Source organism: Heptranchias perlo, chromosome 3 (assembly GCF_035084215.1).
Source record: "Heptranchias perlo isolate sHepPer1 chromosome 3, sHepPer1.hap1, whole genome shotgun sequence".
Classification (NCBI taxonomy): Eukaryota; Metazoa; Chordata; class Chondrichthyes; order Hexanchiformes; family Hexanchidae; genus Heptranchias; species Heptranchias perlo.
Window position 1 is genome coordinate 118,386,006 of NC_090327.1, and position 21,767 is coordinate 118,407,772.

Below are 21,767 nucleotides of genomic sequence, written 5' to 3' on the forward strand. Positions count from 1 at the left end.
GCTCTTCTTTGAAATAGTGCCTTGGGAACTTTTACGTCCACCTGAGAGGGCAGAAGGGCCTTAGTTTAATGTCTCATCCGAAAGACGGCATCTCCGACAGTGCAGCACCGGGTGTGTCAGCCTGGATTACGTGCTCGAGGCTCTGGAGTGGGACTTGAACACATGACCTTCTGAATCAGAGGCGAGAGTGCTGCCCACTGAGCCACGGCTGACACTGTCTACAGGATGTAATGATAATGTCAGGCGACCGTGTCAGCAACATTCTCTGCGCTCTATGATTTTGCCATATAAAGGGAACCTGCAGTGCAAAACGGAGAGCTGAAGCAGGCACATCAAGGTTTAGGGAGATGGGGTTATTTTCTGAATGCTAATCAGTTCTAAACACCCAAATTGTTTCACTTGGATAATACGTTAAATGTTAACGATGTAAATTACCCAGAACCACTTCCCACCAGTGCAATAATCACAGCTATTCACACTACCTAAACTCATGTCAGTAGGAAGGAAGAGTTTTTTGTACCCAAGTGTAGGTTCCATGTGTTGAGCGCAGTCGAGCTCTTCCTCTGGGTCTCGGTAGCCGGTGAAGGAGTAGTAGGTCTTATCCCAACGTACGGGTCTACAGAACGGAACTCTCCCATTTCGATGTTGCAGGTCTGTGTCAACCTGTGAGTCCTGGACGTGGTCAGTGGGTAAACTGCAGGATTTCAAGATATTTACAACTGTACTCAGAAGGTCCTTAGTCTGCAGGGTGAAACTGACTGCTCGAAACCCTAAAAGAAATGGCTTTGTTTTAATTGTTTCGGCTTAGTGTACTACAAGAGAAAAATGTTAATTAAACATGTTATCTACATAAAGCAAACTTACTATGGTACAACGTGATACCATATACAGCACAGAGGTGGCCATTTGGCCCATCGTGCCTGTGCTGGCTCTTTGAAAGAGCTACCCAAATTAATCCCACTCCCCCTGCTCTTTCCCCATAGCCCTGCAAATTTCTCCTTTTCAAGTATTTATCCTTTTGAAAGTTACTATTGAATCTGCTTCCACCTCCCTTTCAGGCAGCGCGTTCCAGATTGTTACAACTGATATGCACAGAGGAGAAAAAAAAATCTCCAATAAACTGCAGGGTTAGATGGGTAAAGTTGTGCTGCTGGAATCACCCATTCACAAACTTCGCAAGTTCTACAATTTGGTAGAATTCAGGGTAATACACCCAAGTACAGTAGACCAGCGCTGAAATGCACCTCTCAGCCTGCCAGCGGCCCACAAGGCAGTAAAGCACTTGCACATCACTACACCACCAACAATGGTCCACTGTGTCCCAGACTGTACCTCACCACTCCCTGTCCCAGAGCCAAGTGAACTGCTCGAAACCTTGGCAACAGTAAATATGCAGTACAAGGTCCAAAACATGAGAATAGAAAAATAATGAGCTCGGATTTAATGGGTCATCTTCTTTGGTAAGCAAATGGCATCTTGCTATAAGAATAATGAAACAGGCTACTGTCTAGCGAAATGCAATTCAAAAAATGGTTTGATGTGCAGTGTATTGCAGAAAGTATCTGCCCTAAAATGTTCAATTAACCCAGTTTAGCCACATCAAGAAGAATAACTATAGCGGGTACAGCTCCTGACTAACCCTCACCCTACCTGCAGTATTTACACATTGCTGGGGAAGATTTGTATCACCAGTTGTCTCTCTGATGTAGAAGGTAAGCTGGGTTGGTTGGAGGGCTCTGTAGCCAGGTCTCTGCATGCACTCCAAGTAACTACTTAGCCTCTTGAGGGAATTTTCATTCACTTCCTGCAAAAGCAAAAATAAAAAGAAAGGACTTGCATTTCTATAGCACTTTTCACAACCTCAGGATGTCCCAAAGTGCTTTACAACCAATCATAGAATCATAGAATCATAGAAGTTACAACATGGAAACAGGCCCTTCGGCCCAACATGTCCATGTCGCCCAGTTTATACCACTAAGCTAGTCCCAATTGCCTGCACTTGGCCCATATCCCTCGATACCCATCTTCCCCATGTAACTGTCCAAATGCTTTTTAAAAGACAAAATTGTACCCGCCTCTACTACTGCCTCTGGCAGCTCGTTCCAGACACTCACCACCCTTTGAGTGAAAAAATTGCCCCTCTGGATCCTTTTGTATCTCTCCCCTCTCACCTTAAATCTGTGCCCCCTCGTTATAGACTCCCCTACCTTTGGGAAAAGATTTTGACTATCGACCTTATCTATGCCCCTCATTATTTTATAGACTTCTATAAGATCACCCCTTAACCTCCTACTCTCCAGGGAAAAAAGTCCCAGTCTGTCTAACCTCTCCCTGTAAGTCAAACCATCAAGTCCCGGTAGCATCCTAGTAAATCTTTTCTGCACTCTTTCTAGTTTAATAATATCCTTTCTATAATAGGGTGACCAGAACTGTACACAGTACTCCAAGTGTGGCCTCACCAATGCCCTGTACAACTTCAACAAGACATCCCAACTCCTGCATTCAATGTTCTGACCAATGAAACCAAGCATGCTGAATGCCTTCTTCACCACCCTATCCACCTGTGACTCCACTTTCAAGGAGCTATGAATCTGTACTCCTAGATCTCTTTGTTCTATAACTCTCCCCAACGCCCTACCATTAACGGAGTAGGTCCTGGCCCGATTCGATCTACCAAAATGCATCACCTCACATTTATCTAAATTAAACTCCATCTGCCATTCATCGGCCCACTGGCCCAATTTATCAAGATCCCGTTGCAATCCTAGATAACCTTCTTCACTGTCCACAATGCCACCAATCTTGGTGTCATCTGCAAACTTACTAACCATGCCTCCTAAATTCTCATCCAAATCATTAATATAAATAACAAATAACAGCGGACCCAGCACCGATCCCTGAGGCACACCGCTGGACACAGGCATCCAGTTTGAAAAACAACCCTCGACAACCACCCTCTGTCTTCTGTCGTCAAGCCAATTTTGTATCCAATTGGCTACCTCACCTTGGATCCCATGAGATTTAACCTTATGTAACAACCTACCATGCGGTACCTTGTCAAATGCTTTGCTGAAGTCCATGTAGACCACGTCTACTGCACAGCCCTCATCTATCTTCTTGGTTACCCCTTCAAAAAACTCAATCAAATTCGTGAGACATGATTTTCCTCTCACAAAACCATGCTGACTGTTCCTAATTAGTCCCTGCCTCTCCAAATGCCTGTAGATTCTGTCCCTCAGAATACCCTCTAACAACTTACCCACTACAGATGTCAGGCTCACTGGTCTGTAGTTCCCAGGCTTTTCCCTGCCGCCCTTCTTAAACAAAGGCACAACATTTGCTACCCTCCAATCTTCAGGCACCTCACCTGTAGCGGTGGATGATTCAAATATCTCTGCTAGGGGACCCGCAATTTCCTCCCTAACCTCCCATAACGTCCTGGGATACATTTCATCAGGTCCCGGAGATTTATCTACCTTGATGCGCGTTAAGACTTCCAGCACCTCCCTCTCTGTAATATGTACACTCCTCAAGACATCACTATTTATTTCCCCAAGTTCCCTAACATCCATGCCTTTCTCAACCGTAAATACCGATGTGAAATATTCATTCAGGATCTCACCCATCTCTTGTGGTTCCGCACATAGATGACCTTGTTGATCCTTAAGAGGCCCTACTCTCTCCCTAGTGAAGTACTTTTGAAGTGTAGTCACTGTTGTAATGTAGGAAACGCAGCAGCCAATTTATACACAGCAAGATCCCACAAACAGCAATGTGATAATGACCAGATAATCTGTTTTTTTTTAAAGTGATGTTGGTTGAAGGATAAATATTGGCCTCAGTTTAATGTCTCATCTAAAAGACGGCACCTCTGACAGTGCAGCACTCCCTCAGTACTGACCCTCCAACAGTGCAGCGCTCCCTCAGTACTGACCCTCCGACAGTGCAGCTCTCCCTCAGTACTGACCCTCCGACAGTGCAGTTCTCCCTCAGTACTGCCCCTCCTACAGTGCAGCTCTCCCTCAGTACTGACCCTCCGACAGTGCAGCGCTCCCTCAGTACTGACCCTCCGACAGTGCAGCGCTCCCTCAGTACGGACCCTCCGACAGTGCAGCGCTCCCTCAGTACTGACCCTCCAACAGTGCAGCGCTCCCTCAGTACTGACCCTCTGACAGTGCAGCACTCCCTCTATAGTGACCCTCTGACAGTGCAGCACTCCCTCTATACTGACCCTCTGACTGTGCAGCACTCCCTCAGTACTGCACTGGGAGTGTCAGCCTAGATTTTGTGCTCAAGTGTCTGGAGTGGGACTTGAACCCATGACCTTCAGACTCAGAGGCGAGAGTGCTGCCCACTGAACCACGGCTGATACAAAAGAAATGAACAAAAGAAATATGCAAAAACCGCTGTTTGCAGGAAAAGGTTGAAAGTGTTTGCGTCTGACTGGAAGATTCTTTTCTGGCACAATCGAAGCTGACAGATATATTTAAGCTGTTTTGATAACTATTAAATGCTGTCGTAGCCATTAGGAGCTGCCATAATTTCACCTTTATCTTACTAAATTTGGGGTGAAGTATTCGGAAAATCTAAATCCTCATTTCCAAATCTCCAACTTGAATAAAGACTCCAGTCCTGACTATTACCGTCAGTCCTTCCCCCCACACACAAGAGAGGTGAGGAATGACAGGACACCATGAATCGGCATCAGGCGGGCACCACAAAATCTCTCTCAGGATGTGTGGATCAGTCCAGTCTGCATTCCATCAAATCTCCCCAGTTGGGACTGGGTTGAACTTCAGTTCCTCTCCATGATGTCCTTCACTTCGTCTGTCCAAACAGTGTCATTGTTCATAACAGAAAAACTCTATAATCAAATCATCACGGTCTTTAAGGAGTTAAAAACCAGCTCCTCTCACAGAAATGGTATCCCAGCTTAACTTGATGCATTTCATGCTATAATTAGTTGGGCTATTCGGGTGGTGGAAGCAGATTCAATAGTAACTTTCAAGAGGGAATTGGATAAATATGTGAAGGGGATAAATTTGCAGGGCTATGGGGAAAAAGCAGGGGGAGTGGGACTAATTGGATAGCTCTTTCAAAGAGTCGGCAGAGGCACGATGGGCTGAATGGCCTCCTTTTGTGCTGTACGATTCTATGGTTGCTCTCAAACACAGGAAGCTGGTGCTCCCCTGGGAAAGCAGCCTGAACCGTGTAAGCCAAGCTATATGGAGGAATAAAAGTCAAAAGAAGCCCAAATATGTAACAGTGATGGCAGTACAGATGAGATAGATCATCACTCATGGACCAATAAGAGACATTTAAAGCAAATGGAACAGTTGTCCAGAAGGGCTCAAAAAGGCACACAGATAGAACAAGCCTATGTAGCTTCTCGAGAAAAGTGACGGTACATGAATGCCAAATGAAACAGCAACAGCATTCGGCCCATCGTGCCTGTGCCAGCTCTTTGAAAGAGCTATCCAATTAGTCCCACACTCCTGCTCTTTCCCCACAGCCTTGCAACTTTTTTTCCCCTTCAAGTATTTATCTGATTCCCTTTTGAAAATTACTTCTGAATCTGTTTCCACCACCCTTTCAGGCAGTGCATTCCAGATCAGAACAACTCACTGCGTAAAAAAATTCTCCACATTTCCCCTCTGGTTCTTTTGCCAATTATATAAATTGTGTCCTCTGGTTACCAACCCTCCTGCCAATGGAAACAGTTTCTCCTTATTTACTCTATCAAAACCTTTCATGATTTTGAACATCTCTATTAAATCTCCTCTTAACCTTCTCTGCTCGAAGGAGAACCACCCCAGTTTCACTAGTCTCTCCACATAACTGAAGTCCTTCATCCCTGGTACTATTCTGAAAAGAAAGATTTACATTTCTATAGCGCCTTTCATGACCTCAGGACGTCCCAAAGCGCTTTACAGCCAATGAAGTACTTTTGAAGTGCAGTCACTGTTGTAATGTAGGAAACGCGACAGCCAATTTGCGCACAGCAAGGTCCCACAAACAGCAATGTGATAATAACCAGATAATCTATTTTACTGATGTTGGTTGAGGGATAAAATATTGGCCAGGATACTGGGGAGAACTCCCCTTTTCTTCTTTGAAATACTGCAGAGGAATCATTTACGTCCACCTGAGAGGGCAATTGGGGCCTCGGTTTAATATCTCATCTGAAAGACGGCACCTCCAACAGTGCAGCACTCCCTCAGTATTACACTGGGAGTGTCAGCCTGGATTTTGAGCTCGTGTCTCTGGAGTGGGGACTTGAATCCACGATCTTCTGACTCAGAGATGAGAGTGCTACCCACTGACTCATGGCTGACACTCGATTCTGGTAAACATCCTCTGCGCGCTCTCTTAAGGCCGTATTGATTTTTCAAACTCAGAAACCTTGTGCATCGGTACCTACCCTCTCTCTCGGATACTGGCCAAAGAAATCTGGGTGCACAGCAAAATAGAACGGTCTCAGTGCATTCACGGCGTCAGTCGCTGATAATGTTCTCATTCTGCAAATCTGCTGGTTGGCTCTTCCTACACAGAACCTGTTATATAAAATGAGGCAATGAAGTCATCTGGCCATTAACGGGAATACAGTTCCATTACATCACAAGATGTTTTCTCAATTGGGCCTGTGCAGCTTGTTGGAAGATAACCATAAGAGATCCGACAAACAATCTCAACACTCAATCTCAGGGCTGGAGATCCTGGACAAAGAGCCCAGGTATAGGTGATGTAGATTTGATCTCTTACTTCATGCTACAAATGATTACAGTCATCAACACTGAGTTACTGGCTGCAGGCGAGGCCCCAAAATTAATTGGAAACAATTCAGTGGGGTATTGATCTTCAAAAATACGGTCACAAAACAAACTAGCGTAGTTACAGGCCCACATCAGTAACTGGAAAGATAGTGGAATCGATCATGAAGAACAAACTAGGAGGATTATACCTGTATGACGATGGAAAATGTCAATCCACATTTCAGGACATCATCTGTGTGGCAATCATATTAACCAAACCCAGTGGAAACCAGAGCAAATAGGGTGTATTCAAAAGACAATTTATGATAAGACAAAACATACTATTTTGTCCTTGTACAAGCCCTTGGTCAGGCCTCAGTTAGAATACCGTGTCCAGTTTTGGTCTCCTTACATGGTGGGTGATATTGAGGCTTTGGGAAGGATGCAGAGGGGGGGGGCATTAGACTAATTCCCAGTATGAAGCACCTTAGTTATCAAAGATAGACTAAAAGAGCTTACAAGATGTTGAAAGGAACAGATTGTGTTCCAGTTGACAGTTTGTTCCAATAGGATAGGGAGGACCAGGGGTCACAATTTTAAGTTGTACAAGGCCAGATCGAGGTCAGATGTCAGGAGGTGGTTCTTTTCCCAGACAATAGTGGCCCCCTGGAACAGGCTGCCGGTTCATGCAGTGGACACCAATTCACTGAATTCCTTCAAGTGAGAGCTGGACCTGTTTGTGGCTGGGGCGGAGATCACCTCTTACAAAAGGACGGTAATGTATAGAATTCAGGGCCAGGGTGATCTCCTGCACTAGTTTCAATCTCCTGCTTGAGCCCAGTGAACAGAGCAGGTCCACCACATGATTTTCAATTCTACATACTGGCTATGTAGTCTCTCTCCATACATCCCAACTGCCTTCAAATCAAAACATATCACAGTAAAATACACCAGCTCATTCTTTCCATGGACTTCAAAACTGTGGAACTCATTAACTCCGTCCCCTCGTTCCTGTTGTAATAGTGGGGACAGGGAGACAGGCTGTAATAGTGGGGTCTGTCTGTAATAACGGGGTCGGGGGGACAGTTGTAGTAGTGGGAACAGACGGACAGACTGTAATAGTGGAACAGCTGTAATAGTGGGGATGGGGCACAGATTGTATTAGTGGGGACAGGCAGACAGACTGCAATAGTGGTGTTAGACTGTAATGGTGAGAACGGGGGGCAGGCTGTAATAGTGGTAACAGGGGACAGACTGTAATAGTGGGGACAGGGGGACAGATTGTAATAGTGGGAACAGGGGGACAGATTGTAATAGTGGGAACAGGAGTACACAGTGTAATAGTGGGGTCAGGCGGACAGACTGTAATAGTGGTGTCAGGCTGTAATAGCGGGGACTAGCGGACAAATTGTAATAGTGGGAACGGGGGACAGAGTGTATAGTGGGGGCATGCTGTAACAGGGGGAAAGACTGTAATAGTGGGGATAGGCTATAATAGTGGGGCAGGGAGACAGACTGTATTAGTGTGGCGACACGAGGACAGGCCGTAATGGGGCCGGGGGGGATGGACTGTAATGTTGGGGCCGGGGGGGGGGGGGGGGACTGTAATGGTGGGGCCGGGGGGACAGACTGTAATGTTGGGGCCGGGGGGGGGGGTGGACTGTAATGGTGGAGCTGGGGGGAGGGGGCCGGACTGTAATGGTGGGGCCTGGGGGGGGGGGGGGGAGAGACAGACTGTAATGGTGGGGCCGGGGGGGGGACACACACACCGTAACAGCGGGGCCGGGGGGGGACGACACACACCGTAACGGCGGGGCCGGGGGGGGGGGGGGGGGGGGACAGACCGTAACGGCGGGGCCGGGGGGGGGGGGAACAGACCGTAATGGCGGGGCCGGGGGGGGGGGGGGGTACAGACCGTAACGGCGGGGCCGGGGGGGGGGGGGGGGAAACAGACCGTAACGGCGGGGCCGGGGGGGGGGGGGGGGAACAGACCGTAACGGCGGGGCCGGGGGGGGGGGGGGGGGGAACAGACCGTAACGGCGGGGCCGGGGGGGGAACAGACCGTAACGGCGGGGCCGGGGGGGGAACAGACCGTAACGGCGGGGCCGGGGGGGGGGGAACAGACCGTAACGGCGGGGCCGGGGGGGGAACAGACCGTAACGGCGGGGGGGGAACAGACCGTAACAGCGGGGCCGGGGGGGGGGGGGGAACAGACCGTAACGGCGGGGCCGGGGGGGGGGGAACAGACCGTAGCGGCGGGGCCGGGGGGGAACAGACCGTAACGGCGGGGCCGGGGGGGGGAACAGACCGTAACGGCGGGGCCGGGGGAGAACAGACCGTAACGGCGGGGCCGGGGGAGAACAGACCGTAACGGTGGGGCCGGGGGGACAGACTGTAATGGTGGAGCCGGGGGGGATGGACGGACTGTAATGGTGGGGACGGGGGGAGGGGGACGGACTGTAATGATGGGGCCGGGGGGGGGGAAGGGGATGGACGGACTGTAATGGTGGGGCCGGGGATGGACGGACTGTAATGGTGGGGCCAGGGGGGATGGACGGCCTATAATGGTGTGTCCGGGGGGACTGTAATGGTGGGGCCAGGGGGACGGGACGGACTGTAATGGTGGGGCCGGGGGGACGGGGCGGACTGTAATGGTGGGGCCGGGACGGACTGTAATGGTGGGGCCGGGACGGACTGTAATGGTGGGGCCGGGGGGACGGGACGGACTGTAATGGTGGGGCCGGGACGGACTGTAATGGTGGGGCCGGGACGGACTGTAATGGTGGGGCCGGGAGGGGGGGGAAAAGAGGACAGACTGTAATGGTAGGGACGGGGGGGGGGGGGGGAGGACAGACTGTAATGGTGGGGATGGACTGTAATGGTGGGGGGAGGGGGGGAGGACAGACCGTAATGGTGGGGCCGGGGGGGATGGACGGACTGTAATGGTGGGGACGGGGGGAGGGGGACGGACTGTAATGATGGGGCCGGGGGGGGAAAGGGGATGGACGGACTGTAATGGTGGGGCCGGGGATGGACGGACTGTAATGGTGGGGCCAGGGGGGATGGACGGCCTATAATGGTGGGTCCGGGGGGACTGTAATGGTGGGGCCGGGGGGACGGGACGGACTGTAATGGTGGGGCCGGGGGGACGGGGCGGACTGTAATGGTGGGGCCGGGACGGACTGTAATGGTGGGGCCGGGGGGACGGGACGGACTGTAATGGTGGGGCCGGGACGGACTGTAATGGTGGGGCCGGGACGGACTGTAATGGTGGGGCCGGGGGGCCGGGACGGACTGTAATGGTGGGGCCGGGACGGACTGTAATGGTGGGGCCGGGAGGGGGGGGGGAAAGAGGACAGACTGTAATGGTAGGGACGAGGGGGGGGGGGAGGACAGACTGTAATGGTGGGGATGGACTGTAATGGGGGGGGGGGGGGGAGGACAGACCGTAACGGTGGGGCCGGGTGGACGGACTGTAACCCTAATCACTGACCCCTGACCCTAGAGCGCGCGGTGTCACCAGTCATTGTGACGTCTCCCAGTGCCCGAGCGCCGCTCTCACCGACTCAGCACTCGGAGCTGCCGCAGGAGCGGCTCCCTCCGGATCATCAGCGGCTCCGGCCAGTCCTCCCCCGGGCCTGAGTCGTCGGTCCCCGGCTCAGCCCGAGCCCCGCCGTCATTTAACTCAACCCTCGGGCTCAGGGTCACCAGGACAACCCGGACAGACCCGAGCAATCCAACCCCGAGTGATCCATCCCGGACAGACCCGAGCAATCCAACCCCGAGCGATCGATACCGAACAGACCCGAGCAATCCAACCCCGAGCAACCTAACCTGGACAGACCCGAGCGATCCAACCCCGAGCAATCCAACCTAGCACACTGACAATACAAGCAGAGTTTGCACCAAAAAAAAGAGACCGTTTGGCCCATCGTGCCTGTACTCGCTCTTTGAAAGAGCTATTCGCCTCATCCCATTTTTATATTATTAAAAACTGAGTGTTCCCAACAGTGTAATGGCAGTCTGCGTTGCAAGAGTCACATTATGAGAGCTATTAATTAGAGAAGTGGAACGAACGTTACGTATCAGCCCCACGGTGCTAACTGAGTAGAACGTTGCACCATCCGGATAAAGGCTTGAAGGGAAAAATTTGCAGGGCTGTGCGGGAAGAGCAGGGCAGAGTGGGACTAATTGGGTTGCTTTCAAAGAGCCAACACAAGCACGATGGGCTGAATGGCCTCCTTCTGCACTGTATCATTCTATGATCCGTGACTGCCTACCTAACATTCCTATCTTCATCTTCTATTCCCTTTGTGCAACTTCACAGGAGATCAATCCTTTTTTAAAAATGTCAAATGTTTACACACTTGTTGTAAAAGCCATTCTGGATTCTGCTCACCGCTGTTTTTGGTGGACAGACACACATGCCAACTGTCAGCATTTCAATCCATGCATCATGTCTCTGTTTCACAAGGAATATCAGCTGTTATCCCAAGGATTAGGAGGTCATCAATAGCAATCAGAATTGTAACAATTTCAATACAAAATGTAAAAATGTGTAACTTTCTGTAGTATTTAAACAGACAAAGAGACAAAGCAGCCTTAAAATAATTGGATAATAAGCTTCACAAGAATTCACAACACTGAATATAAAGACAGCAAGAACATAAATCTATAACACAGCACTTTATTGGTCAAATGTAACAGCGTACTACATGCAACAATCCACTTCTGCTCCGTCATTATCGAGTCTAGACATACAAAACACGGCCCCAGAGTGTTCATTATGCCCCCTCACAGTAGTTTATTGAACATACAGACTTATCCAAAAGGTGAAAATGGTGTAAGCAAGATTTCATACACATAATAAACGTGGCAGTCCAGTCCTTTCCAGTAACATGCATTTGTTTTAAATATAACCCCAAATTTCATTTTCAAAATGTAGAATGTACAGGGATTAATTGCATTTCCTCTCCTTCTACAATTGCCTATTACACAAAGTAAAATTAAATGTAACTCCACTCCATTGCAGCTTATGTGTGAACACTTCTGTTGTATACTGATTATAAATATTTATAACAAAGGAATGTTTGTAATACTTAAGTTGTAAACTGTCATTTTCATTTTTCATAACATTAATATTTTACTTAAAAAAAATCTCAGCCAAGCATCCTGAACTATGCAGAGTCCAGCCTGTAAAAACCCATCTGTAAATAAAGGGGAGAATCCAGCTCGAAACAACACATCTGTAAATACAGGCTGCAGTCCAGCTTGCAACAACACATCTGTAAATACAGATTGCAGTCCAGCATGTAACACATCTGTAAATACAGACTGAAGTCCAGCTTGTACCAGCACATCTGGAATTTGGTTAAGCAATAAGCTTTCCTTTCAAAACTTGCAACATTTTGTTTACAATATCGCTCTGGAATTCTACATTCCAAGGTTATATACCATAAATAAAATATCATATCCAATTACTGAACACCGCTTAGTTATGAAAATTGGTATTTCCCGACAGCACCGAATGTCTCCCATCAGAGGACTTTGGATAAGAGCTAGACATTAAAAGAAATGTACATTCAATTTATGAAAAAAAACCACCAATAAGCTAGGGTAAAAGTTCAAATCACGGTTTGGCAATATTAGCAACATAACATGCTTTCTCTTGGAACTGTTGTATTATCTTTCTTTATATACATAAAAACGAAGTCGTTTCACCAATATGAATTCCAACAATAATAATTGAGCCACTGTGTCTTTTCATGTGCAGTAGTCATTGGGGATTGCTGACTTATAGACATGCTGCACATGACAAGTTTACCCTTTCTCCTTACTAGATTTGTGTCAACCACGGTTCTGATGGAAAAGTACAAGCCTGCCATTAGAATTTGCGACTGTGTTAACCACTGCTATGCGACTCAAGGAAGAAATCCTTGGTTGCTCGTGGGAAGTAAAGAACCAGTTGACTATAAACAAGAATCTGTTGAATAAATATAAACAAGTTGTGGTCCTGCGGTATTGCTCAGAAAACTGAAGTTGCATCTTTCTCCCTATGACTGTATCTATTTCTCTCCTATTAATTTTTGGTGCCCTTCTTGTGTTTTTATCTTCCACTCTCTCTCTCTTTATTTGGTTCTCAGTTTCCCTCACTGTCATCTCTGTACCCGTGTTTCTGACTCTTCAGATTCTATAAGAATGCTCGTCAATCCGTTTCCCACTCTCTCCGTTTCCCACCTCACACGTTACTCAACTGATTTTTTTTTTAAAAAGGGCAGAGAATGTAGTAAAATGGGCCTGGGCGGAGGCTAAACTCCAGGCCAGGCGGGGGGAAGAGAGTTAGAAATACACAATGTGGAAAAATCCCACGGCCAGATAGGGTCATGAGTCCGTCCCGGCCGTGTCCCTGCTGTCCTCCCGGTTGTAACCGATGATGTGTTTCTCTTCAAGGTAACTTTGATGAGGCTGAAGATATCGGTTAGTGCTAGAACATGCACGGATGTAAGAAAAACTGGGGGTTGAGCCATGGGCTGGGTAGGAGTAGGTGTTTGGGCAAAGGCTGGGAGGGAGCTGTGGCTTTGGCCTGGTCCGGGAGGAAGCATGGGTGTGGATTTGGGCAGAGGCTGGGAGGGAGCTGTGGCTTTGGCCTGGTCCGGGAGGAAGCATGGGTGTGGATTTGGGCAGAGGCTGGGAGGGAGCTATCATGGATCAATGGCGCCACATCATTACCATGGAACAATCAGCAATGTTACAGCCTCATTACATTATTACAATCATACAATATTACTGACACTAGATAAATAAATTGACGTGAATCAAGTACCTACAGGTTTCAGATGCAATCAAAAACATCACAGTCTTATAGCTGATAAAATTTTATGTTCAAATACAGCAATAAGTAGCATAATGCCAAAACCCAGGAGCATTCCAGCATTCTGCAAAAGGAAGTATGCTCCGTGGCTGTAGTCATGGTCACCAGCATCACCATGAAGCATTTCAGGAACCTACAGGAATAAATTGGAAGACAGGTGAAGTTATTCATTTTACATTACAGTTACACTGTAGTTCAAAGCAGTGCAAGATGTTGGCACTTGGTCAGAGTCTAATGAAGAGTTAATATTCTGAGCAGACAAAAGATCCAGGTTGTCAATGTGGTCATGGTTTCAAGAATGAAGGTTGGGACAGTATCAAAGTGGAACAGGCTCCAGGCCCTGAGGGCTTGGCATCCGAGAATGCTGAGAGAAGTCGGGGATAACTAGCAGAGGCTCTCATCACAATCTTTCAACTATTCTTGGATATGAATGTTGTGCCAGAGGACTGCAGACTTACCAATGTAAGAGCTCTTGTCCAAAAAGGGAGAAGGGGATAATCTATGTGTAACTGTAGATCAGTCAGCCCAACATCAGCAGTGGGATATAACATGGGATAAAATTAATACTCACCTAGAAAGATGTGGGTAATTAAGGATAGCCAGTATGGATTTGTAAATAGCGAGTTATGTCTGACCAATGTAATAGTGTCCTTTGAGAAATAACAGTGTGCAGATAGAGGAAATAGAAAGGATATTGTAAGTATGGATTTTAAAAAGACATTTGCTATGGTGCTGCAGAGGCTTGTTAGAGCATAAGAGATAGGAGCAGGAGTAGGCCATTTGGCCCTTCGAGCCTGCTCCGCCATTCAATGAGATCATGGCTGATCTGATTCTGGCCTCAACTCCACTTTCCTGCCTGTTCCCCATATTCTTTGACTCCCTTGCTGATCATAAATTTGTCTAACTCAGCCTTGAATATATTCAATGACTCAGCCTCCATCGTTCTTTGGGGCAAAGAATTCCAAAGGTTCACAACCCTCTGAGAGAAGAAATTTCTCCTCATCTCCGTCTTAAGTGAACGACCCCTTTGTTGATACAATTATGGTAAACGGTACTAAAGGGAACGTGGCAATATGGATAGGAAGTTGGATAAAGGTCGTAAAGCAGAGAATTAGAAGTTAATGGATGCTTTTTTAGAGCAGTATAAACAGTGGTGTCCCCCAGGGCTCCCTATTGGACCATTGCTCTTAATTATTATATATTAAACGACCTGGACTTGGGTACAAGGGGCACAATATCACAATTTCCAGACAACACAAAAATAGTAGCCAAGTAAACTGCAAGGAGAACGATAAAGGTCTTCAAGGAGATATAGATTGGACAGATAGATGCCAGATAAAATTTAATGTGGAGAAATGTGAGGCGATACGTTAGCAAGAATTATAAGGAGAAGACATAAGCACTAAATAGTAAACCTTTAAAATTAGCAGAGGACAAGTTGATTTAAAAAAAGCACATGGGTCCTATGTATTATAAATACAGACCTTGGGCCCGATTTTACCAGGGGTGCGGGTTCTAGGCGGGTGGGCAAGCGGGCGCGTGGGTAACGTGCCCGGTGAAATTAGTGGGTTTCCCGCGCGATCGTAGCAGGCAACGCACTAATTGGAGCCACTTACCTGCTCCTCTGGGTTCCCCGCTGCTGATCTGCGCGTCGGGCGGGCTGCGCATGCGCAGTAAGATCTGTCAGCTGGAGGAGCTCTATTTAAAGGGGCAGTCCTCCACTGACTGATGCTGCAACAAATAGCAAAAATTACAGCATGGAGCAGCCCAGGGGGAAGGCTGCTCCCAGTTTAATGATGCCTCACCCCAGGTATCAATACATGGGGCGAGGAGGAGGGGGAGGACAGAGATCTTCCCCCCGGCGGGCGGGAGGAAGCGGCCCGCCTCCGCCACCAGGAAGGCCTGGCTCGAGGTGGCAGAGGAGGTCACCTGCGCCACCAACATATCGCCCACCTGCACACAGTGCAGGAGGCGCTCCAATGACCTCAGTAGGTCAGCCAAAGTGAGTACATGTAGTCTTTCCCCTACACTCAGTCTGCCACATCACTGCCCCCACCCCACATCTCCTTCAGCACTGCCAACACTACTCTGTCACATCACCCCTCATACCCACTCAAACCTCATCCTCATCTTAACTGCACCTACTCACCTCGCCAGTACTCATCCCACCACTACCACTCAACCCAATCCTCATACAATCTCATGGCTCGATCTCATACTCACCCTCTCATGCATCTCTTTCACAGTCAGCCTCACTCAACCTGCCACTACCTGTGCTGCAGCCACAGGGCATGCATCACATATGTGCAGTAGGCAGCGCAAGGCAAACGTGTCGTGAGCATGAAGGGGATGCACAAGGGTGTTTGAGGGTTTGTCATGGTTGTTACTTCTATTGAATTTCAGAACAACTCACATTACATATTATATTGGCACCACTACTGCCATGTCTTCGCGAATCCTGTCCGGTTTGTGCAATAATGCCCGCTCCTAGGTATCACTATGAGGACCCACCACTGATGCCACCCATTGTGTCACTGCAGAGTGGGTGTAGGTGTATTTGCAGGGCTCTTCTGCGCAGAGGACTGAGAGACATCGGCGATGTCCCCGGTTGCACCGTGGAAGGCTGTGGAGGAGAAGTTCGGGAGGGCAGTGGTGACTTTGACAGCGACAGGTAGGAAGATGGTGCACGGGCCAGCCAGGAGCAGCTCGGCACGAAAGAGGCTGCAGATGTCCACGGCTATATGTCGACTGACTCTGAGCCTCCGTGTGCACTGCTGCTCAGAGAGGTCCAGGAGGCTGAGCCTCGGTCTGTGGACCCTGTGGCGAGGGTAGTGCCCTCTGCGACGCATCTCTCTCTGCGGTAGCCCTCCCTCCTGCTGTACAGGTGGATGTGTCACAGCACTCTGTTGTGGAGCTCCACGTGTCAGAGGTGGACGGCGTGGATGGCGAGGCTGGTGATGCTGTTCGCCCTCCGAGGAGGTTATGACTGCAGCTACGGTGGCCCCCATCTGCAAGATGTACATCTGAGGGGGTCCGCAAGGTAGGTACATGTCTCCGGACCCCGGGGTAAGTGTGCAGGTTGGTGACTTTGACCGTCAGGAGGAGGGTGGTGGAGGCCAAACTTTGTCCCAAGTGACAGAGTGGCCTCCTGCAATGGGTGAGGGTCTCCCCCGCCCCCACCTGTCAAATGGACCTTTGCAGCTGCCACAGGCTGACAGCTGCAACACGTCCATTCGATCTGGGAGTGTTTCCCCCAGTGTGGGAAACAGTCCCATGTTGATCCAAAATCACACACAGTCCCTTAATCAGGTCAGTTAATGACCTGAAATACTCTCAAGTGGTATCCCGCTGGCTTTAATTGCCTGTGGGATTCCCACCAGCGGGGGCTGCGCGCGCACACCAGCGCGTCAGCGGGGAACCCAGAAGTGGGCGGGATCGAGGCGGGATCCGTTCGGGATCCTGGATTTCCCGATTTTCGAGGCCGCCCCCCCCGCCGAGAACGCACCCGATAGCGGGTGCTAAAATCGGGCCCCTTGAGTACAAAAGCAAAGAAGTAATGTTAAACTAATATAAATTATTGGTTAGGCTGCAGTTAGATAATGATAGTGTGTCCAGTTTTGGTGCCTTACTGTAGGTAGAAAAGATTCATTAAGCTAACAGGGATAAAAAGCTTTAGTTATAAGGAGAAATGGGGCTCTTTTCATTAGAACAAAGTAGGTTAAGAGGAGATCTGATAGAGGGGTTCAAAATTAGGAGGGGTTTTAAGGAGATAAATAGGGGAAAAACTTATTCTCACTTATAGCTGAGTCAGTAAATAGAGGGCATAAATTTATGGTCATCGCGGAAGCAGAATCCATAATAGCATTTAAAAGGAAAGTGGATAAATACTTGAAAAAGAGAAGAGAAATTTAATCGGCAATGGGGAGTGGGTGGGGGAATGGGACCGAGAGGATCGCTCGTTCAGAGAGAGGGCACTGGCGTGGTGGGCCGAACAGTCTCGTTCTGCTGTAAAATTCTGTGATTCGAGGTGTACTTACATGAATACCAAGAGCATGAGAAATAAAATGGGTGAGTTAGAAGTGAAGCTTTATAGGGAGCCAATAGTAAGAGTAACTGAAATCTGGCAATTGGGAAAGAATGGGTGGGAAACAAATCTGCAGGGTGGCATGTGCTTTAGCTAGAATAGAGAAGGAAAGAAAGGGCAATGGGGTGGGCACCGTTCACCAGGAAAGGTTTATAAATTGCTGAGAGGAACAGACTAAGAATTGGCACACAGTATCGTTGGGTGGATCTGGAAGATGGAAAAGGGAACACGTTAGTGGTAGGAATATGTCACAGACCATCAGAAAAGAAAACAAAGGCGGATCTACTGCTGTGGGAGATCATAAGATTAACTGGGATGTACATTGGGGTCACTCTACTCATAGATTGATGCAGCACAGAAGGCAGCCATTCAGCCCATCCTGCCAGTGCCAGCTCTTTGAAAGAGCTATCCAATTAGTCGCACTCCCCTGCCCTTTCCTTATAGCGCTGCTGGAATAATTCTACTCTTAATTCAAAATTATTTCTTCCATCGAATTGAAACTGCGTAAAAACACCTGATGTGCTGTTTTATTACAATTGCTTAATTGGAAATAATGGAGAATTGTTTTACAAGCAAAAAGCAGCTTTATGTGAACAGGAGCAGAGTGTCCTTTTTCTTAAACAGGTGATGGAATATACAAGGGGAAAGGCAAGATTGGATTTGCTCCAAACTAATGAGCAAGGGAGCAATAAACCAAGCTGAATGATGGGGATTTTTGGGGTCTATTGATTAGTGAGGACAGAACAAATAATGAAAACTATTAAGAAATTGAATTTCAGAAGCAGACTTCAAGGGCATGAAATGTATCAAAGGAATAAAAGGGGAAGAATGATTTAAATGGAAGGACCTGGGGGAAAGAGATTGTTTTTAAAATTTTTTTACATTGAGGAAGTAGTTCATTGCAGAAACAAGTTGAGAACCAAACAGGAGAGTAAAACCAACATGGCTGGAAAGGGATATCATGGAAGGCATTAGGGAGAAAGAAAGGGCCTATAAAATTTTGAAAAATGCAAGGAAGGAACAAGATAGGGAGAATTATAGAATCAAACAAACAGAGAAAGGCCAAGTAATGGATAACACATAAGAGGAGAATATGAGGTACAGTGAAACCTGTAAATTACAGACACCTCAGGGACTGGCATCAGCAGTCCTTTTTTTTTTGCAGGTGTCCTTATTTTCAAAATGGTCATTGTGTGTACGGACAGCAGCAGCAGGGGGATTCAAACCCCGATACCGGCAGGGACAAAAAGGAATCCAGTGACAATCCATCGGACATCACCATCTTCACACTCTGATACAGTACGTACTTCGAACATTTTAAAATGTGACGTCAGGCTATTTCACTGTATATAATGGAAAACATTACGGGACAATAAAACATTCTTTAGGTACCTCAGAAGCAATGAGAGGATGCAGAGGGATATTGGACCGTTTATCAACAGGGGCGGTAGTGCCTGAGGTGATGGGAAGTGGTGGAATTACTGAAGCAAAGAAAGACTAGCATTTATATAGAACAGACTGTAGCAATGCTCTACAAGTATATCCAATAACAATGTTCTATAAATACATTGTGTAACAACACTCTATAAATACATCGTACTAACAATGCTCTACAAAACTTATACTGGAAACCGTAGAAAAACTTTGGTACAGTGAATGGATTATTGTCAGTATGTCCTGTCGTAGGTTGTAGAACAGATCAGTTAGATGTCACTGCATACTTGGTTTTGTGTTTTACTTGAACAGAGAATAATCCAAGCAAAGCACCTTGGGATGTTTTTCTACGTTAAAGTCACTATATAAATGCAAGTTGTTGTAGCAGTAAACACACAGAAGTTATTAAAAGAAAGTGTGGTATATATACATACCATATCAACCAGGGCCATGTACAAGAACAAACCAGCAGTAGCAGCAAATATCCACGTGGAGACATTTTCAGCATAATGGCCAATGGCTATGCCAATTATCATTCCCAGGTATCCCAACAACGCAGATAGGACGTTGTACAGAACAGCCTGTTTTACTGTCATACCAGCCTTCAACAGCACAGCAAAATCACCTGCATATAGAGATATTGTGAAGTATTTTAGAAATCAATTTTCAAACCTCTGTTTTCTAGTTATTACTGTCTTACATTTATAAGCTCCATCTCCAGACTGTGTTACTATGTGACCCTAGTATGCAACCTTATTGTCTTCATGCAGCCAACTTGCATTGGTTGTAAAGCACTTTGGAACATCCCATGGTCATGAAGATTAGATAAACAAAGTAAGGTACAAGATTATGGGAAGAGGTCAGGGCAATAAGATTATCTAGGGAGTGCTCTAGCAAAAAAACTGGTACAAAGACAATGGGCTGAATGGCCTCTTTCTGTGCTGTAAGCCTCTGGGGTTCTATGAATGTGCCTGCAGATGGTAGAGAATTCAAAAATTCACCATTTCTTCCACGTTAGCTTCCCTTCCTACTAACTCTTACTGGAACTACAGCCAAATTTTGCTTTTATCTAGTTTTTTTTTTACACTTACCCAGTTCATGTGGCAATTCATGACAGAATACAGCAACAGATGTACTTAATCCACTGGACAAACCTCCGGTAAAGGCAGCTCCTAAATACAAGATTTAAATACAGTATGACTATGCTGCGGTAAAAAAACAAAATTAAATTTAAGACCTTACGAAATAGGAGCAGGAGTTGGCCAAGTGGCCCCTCGAGCCTGCTCCGCCATTCAATCAGATCATGGCTGATCTTCAACCTCAACTCCACTTTCCTGCCCGATCCCCATATCCCTTGATTCCCCTAGAGTCCAAAAATCTACTATCTCAGCCTTGAATATACTGTAAACAATGAAAATTGTGTCCATCACAGCTCCTGAATGAATACTGCATCCAGTTCCCACTCCCTGCACAGCAGTGTGCTGCGAATGTTTTTTTTCCCACAACATTCACCTGAGGAAGGAGGAAGCCTCCGAAAGCTTGTGAAATTTAAAATAAATTTGTTGGACTATAACTTGGTGTTGTAAAATTGTTTACAATTGTCAACCTCAGTCCATCACCGGCATCTCCACATCTTGAATATACTGAACAACTCAGCATCCACAGCCCTCTGGGGTAGAGAATTCCAAAGATTCACAACCCTCTGAGTGAAGAAATTTCTCCTCATCTCAGTCTTAAATAGCCGACCCCATATCCTGCGACTAGGCCCCTTAGTTCTAGACTCTCCAGCCAGGGGAAACAACCTCTCTGTATCTACCCTGTCAAGCCCCCTCAGAATCTTATATGTTTCAATGAGATCACCTCTCATTCTTCTAAACTCCAGACAGTATAGGCCCATTCTACTCAACCGCCCCTCATAGGACTCTTTGTGTCCTCCTCACAGCTTACTTTCCCTTTCAAAGACATGTAATTGAATATAAAATAATGTAGCATTATATCAAAGTACATTAGACTGAAATTAAAAATAATTATTCTCATCACCTGAAAGAAATTTTAAAATCCTACTTTCATGCAATTGGACAGCATCTTTTAAATCAAGTCAGTTTCTCTCCACAAGATCAGATGCATTCAAAATGGAGTCAAGTTGCAACGGCTGGGAAAAGTATTGACCAGTTCGGAATTGTGTCCATCACAGCTCCTGAATGAATACTGCATCCAGTTCCCACTCCCTGCACAGCAGTGTGCTGTATCGTGGGGGTGGGGGGTAGGGGAGGGGAGAAGAGCTTGTGGGACATGGGACATAGTTTGTATGTTGAAATTTATACGGGGGGGGGGGGGGGGGGGAGGGTGGTGCGGAGAAGCAATTTTAAGATCTGAACTTCTAGGTTTCAATTCATTATTAATGCCAATTTTCATATACTGTACCGCTTGTGGACTTCAAAAATTGTACCCTGAATTCTACATTGTTATTCATAACATGGAGAAAAATGTATTTATCTTCTGTATTCGCAAAAATTAGCTTTGCAAAAAGTAAACCCTGCCCCAGCTGAATGAAACTTTCTGCCCAAGAGCGCCTCTCACAACCATTTAAACGTTCGACTTGACAGCATCTACTACATTTCTATTG

The 21,767-nt window shown here is 47.1% G+C and overlaps 2 protein-coding genes across 7 annotated transcripts in view; both read right to left on the bottom strand.

Annotated features, from left to right (window-relative positions):
• Nucleotides 1–10,498, bottom strand: part of tcaim (T cell activation inhibitor, mitochondrial) — a 33,941-nt gene extending 23,443 nt beyond the window's left edge. For 2 of the 6 annotated variants that reach the window (XM_067981721.1, XM_067981717.1), the window contains exons 1-4: nucleotides 10,315–10,498; nucleotides 6,422–6,554; nucleotides 1,651–1,804; nucleotides 521–770 (exon numbers count right to left, since the gene is read on the bottom strand). In XM_067981721.1, the coding sequence (XP_067837822.1) occupies nucleotides 521–770; nucleotides 1,651–1,804; nucleotides 6,422–6,554; nucleotides 10,315–10,361 (584 nt within the window). In that variant the 5' untranslated portion in view covers nucleotides 10,362–10,498. Of the gene's footprint in view, nucleotides 1–520; nucleotides 771–1,650; nucleotides 1,805–6,421; nucleotides 6,555–6,961; nucleotides 8,330–10,314 lie in introns of those variants that run through there. The other 4 variants (XM_067981722.1, XM_067981719.1, XM_067981720.1 and 1 more) reach the window with 4 other exon arrangements.
• A 921-nt stretch (nucleotides 10,499–11,419) lies between these two features.
• LOC137319801 (zinc transporter ZIP6-like) overlaps nucleotides 11,420–21,767 on the bottom strand; it is a 28,681-nt gene continuing 18,333 nt past the window's right edge. Inside the window, exons 8-10 of the mRNA XM_067981736.1 lie at nucleotides 20,233–20,313; nucleotides 19,576–19,766; nucleotides 11,420–13,756 (exon numbers count right to left, since the gene is read on the bottom strand). Of these exons, the coding sequence (XP_067837837.1) occupies nucleotides 13,604–13,756; nucleotides 19,576–19,766; nucleotides 20,233–20,313 (425 nt within the window). The 3' untranslated portion in view covers nucleotides 11,420–13,603. The remainder of the gene's footprint in view (nucleotides 13,757–19,575; nucleotides 19,767–20,232; nucleotides 20,314–21,767) is intronic.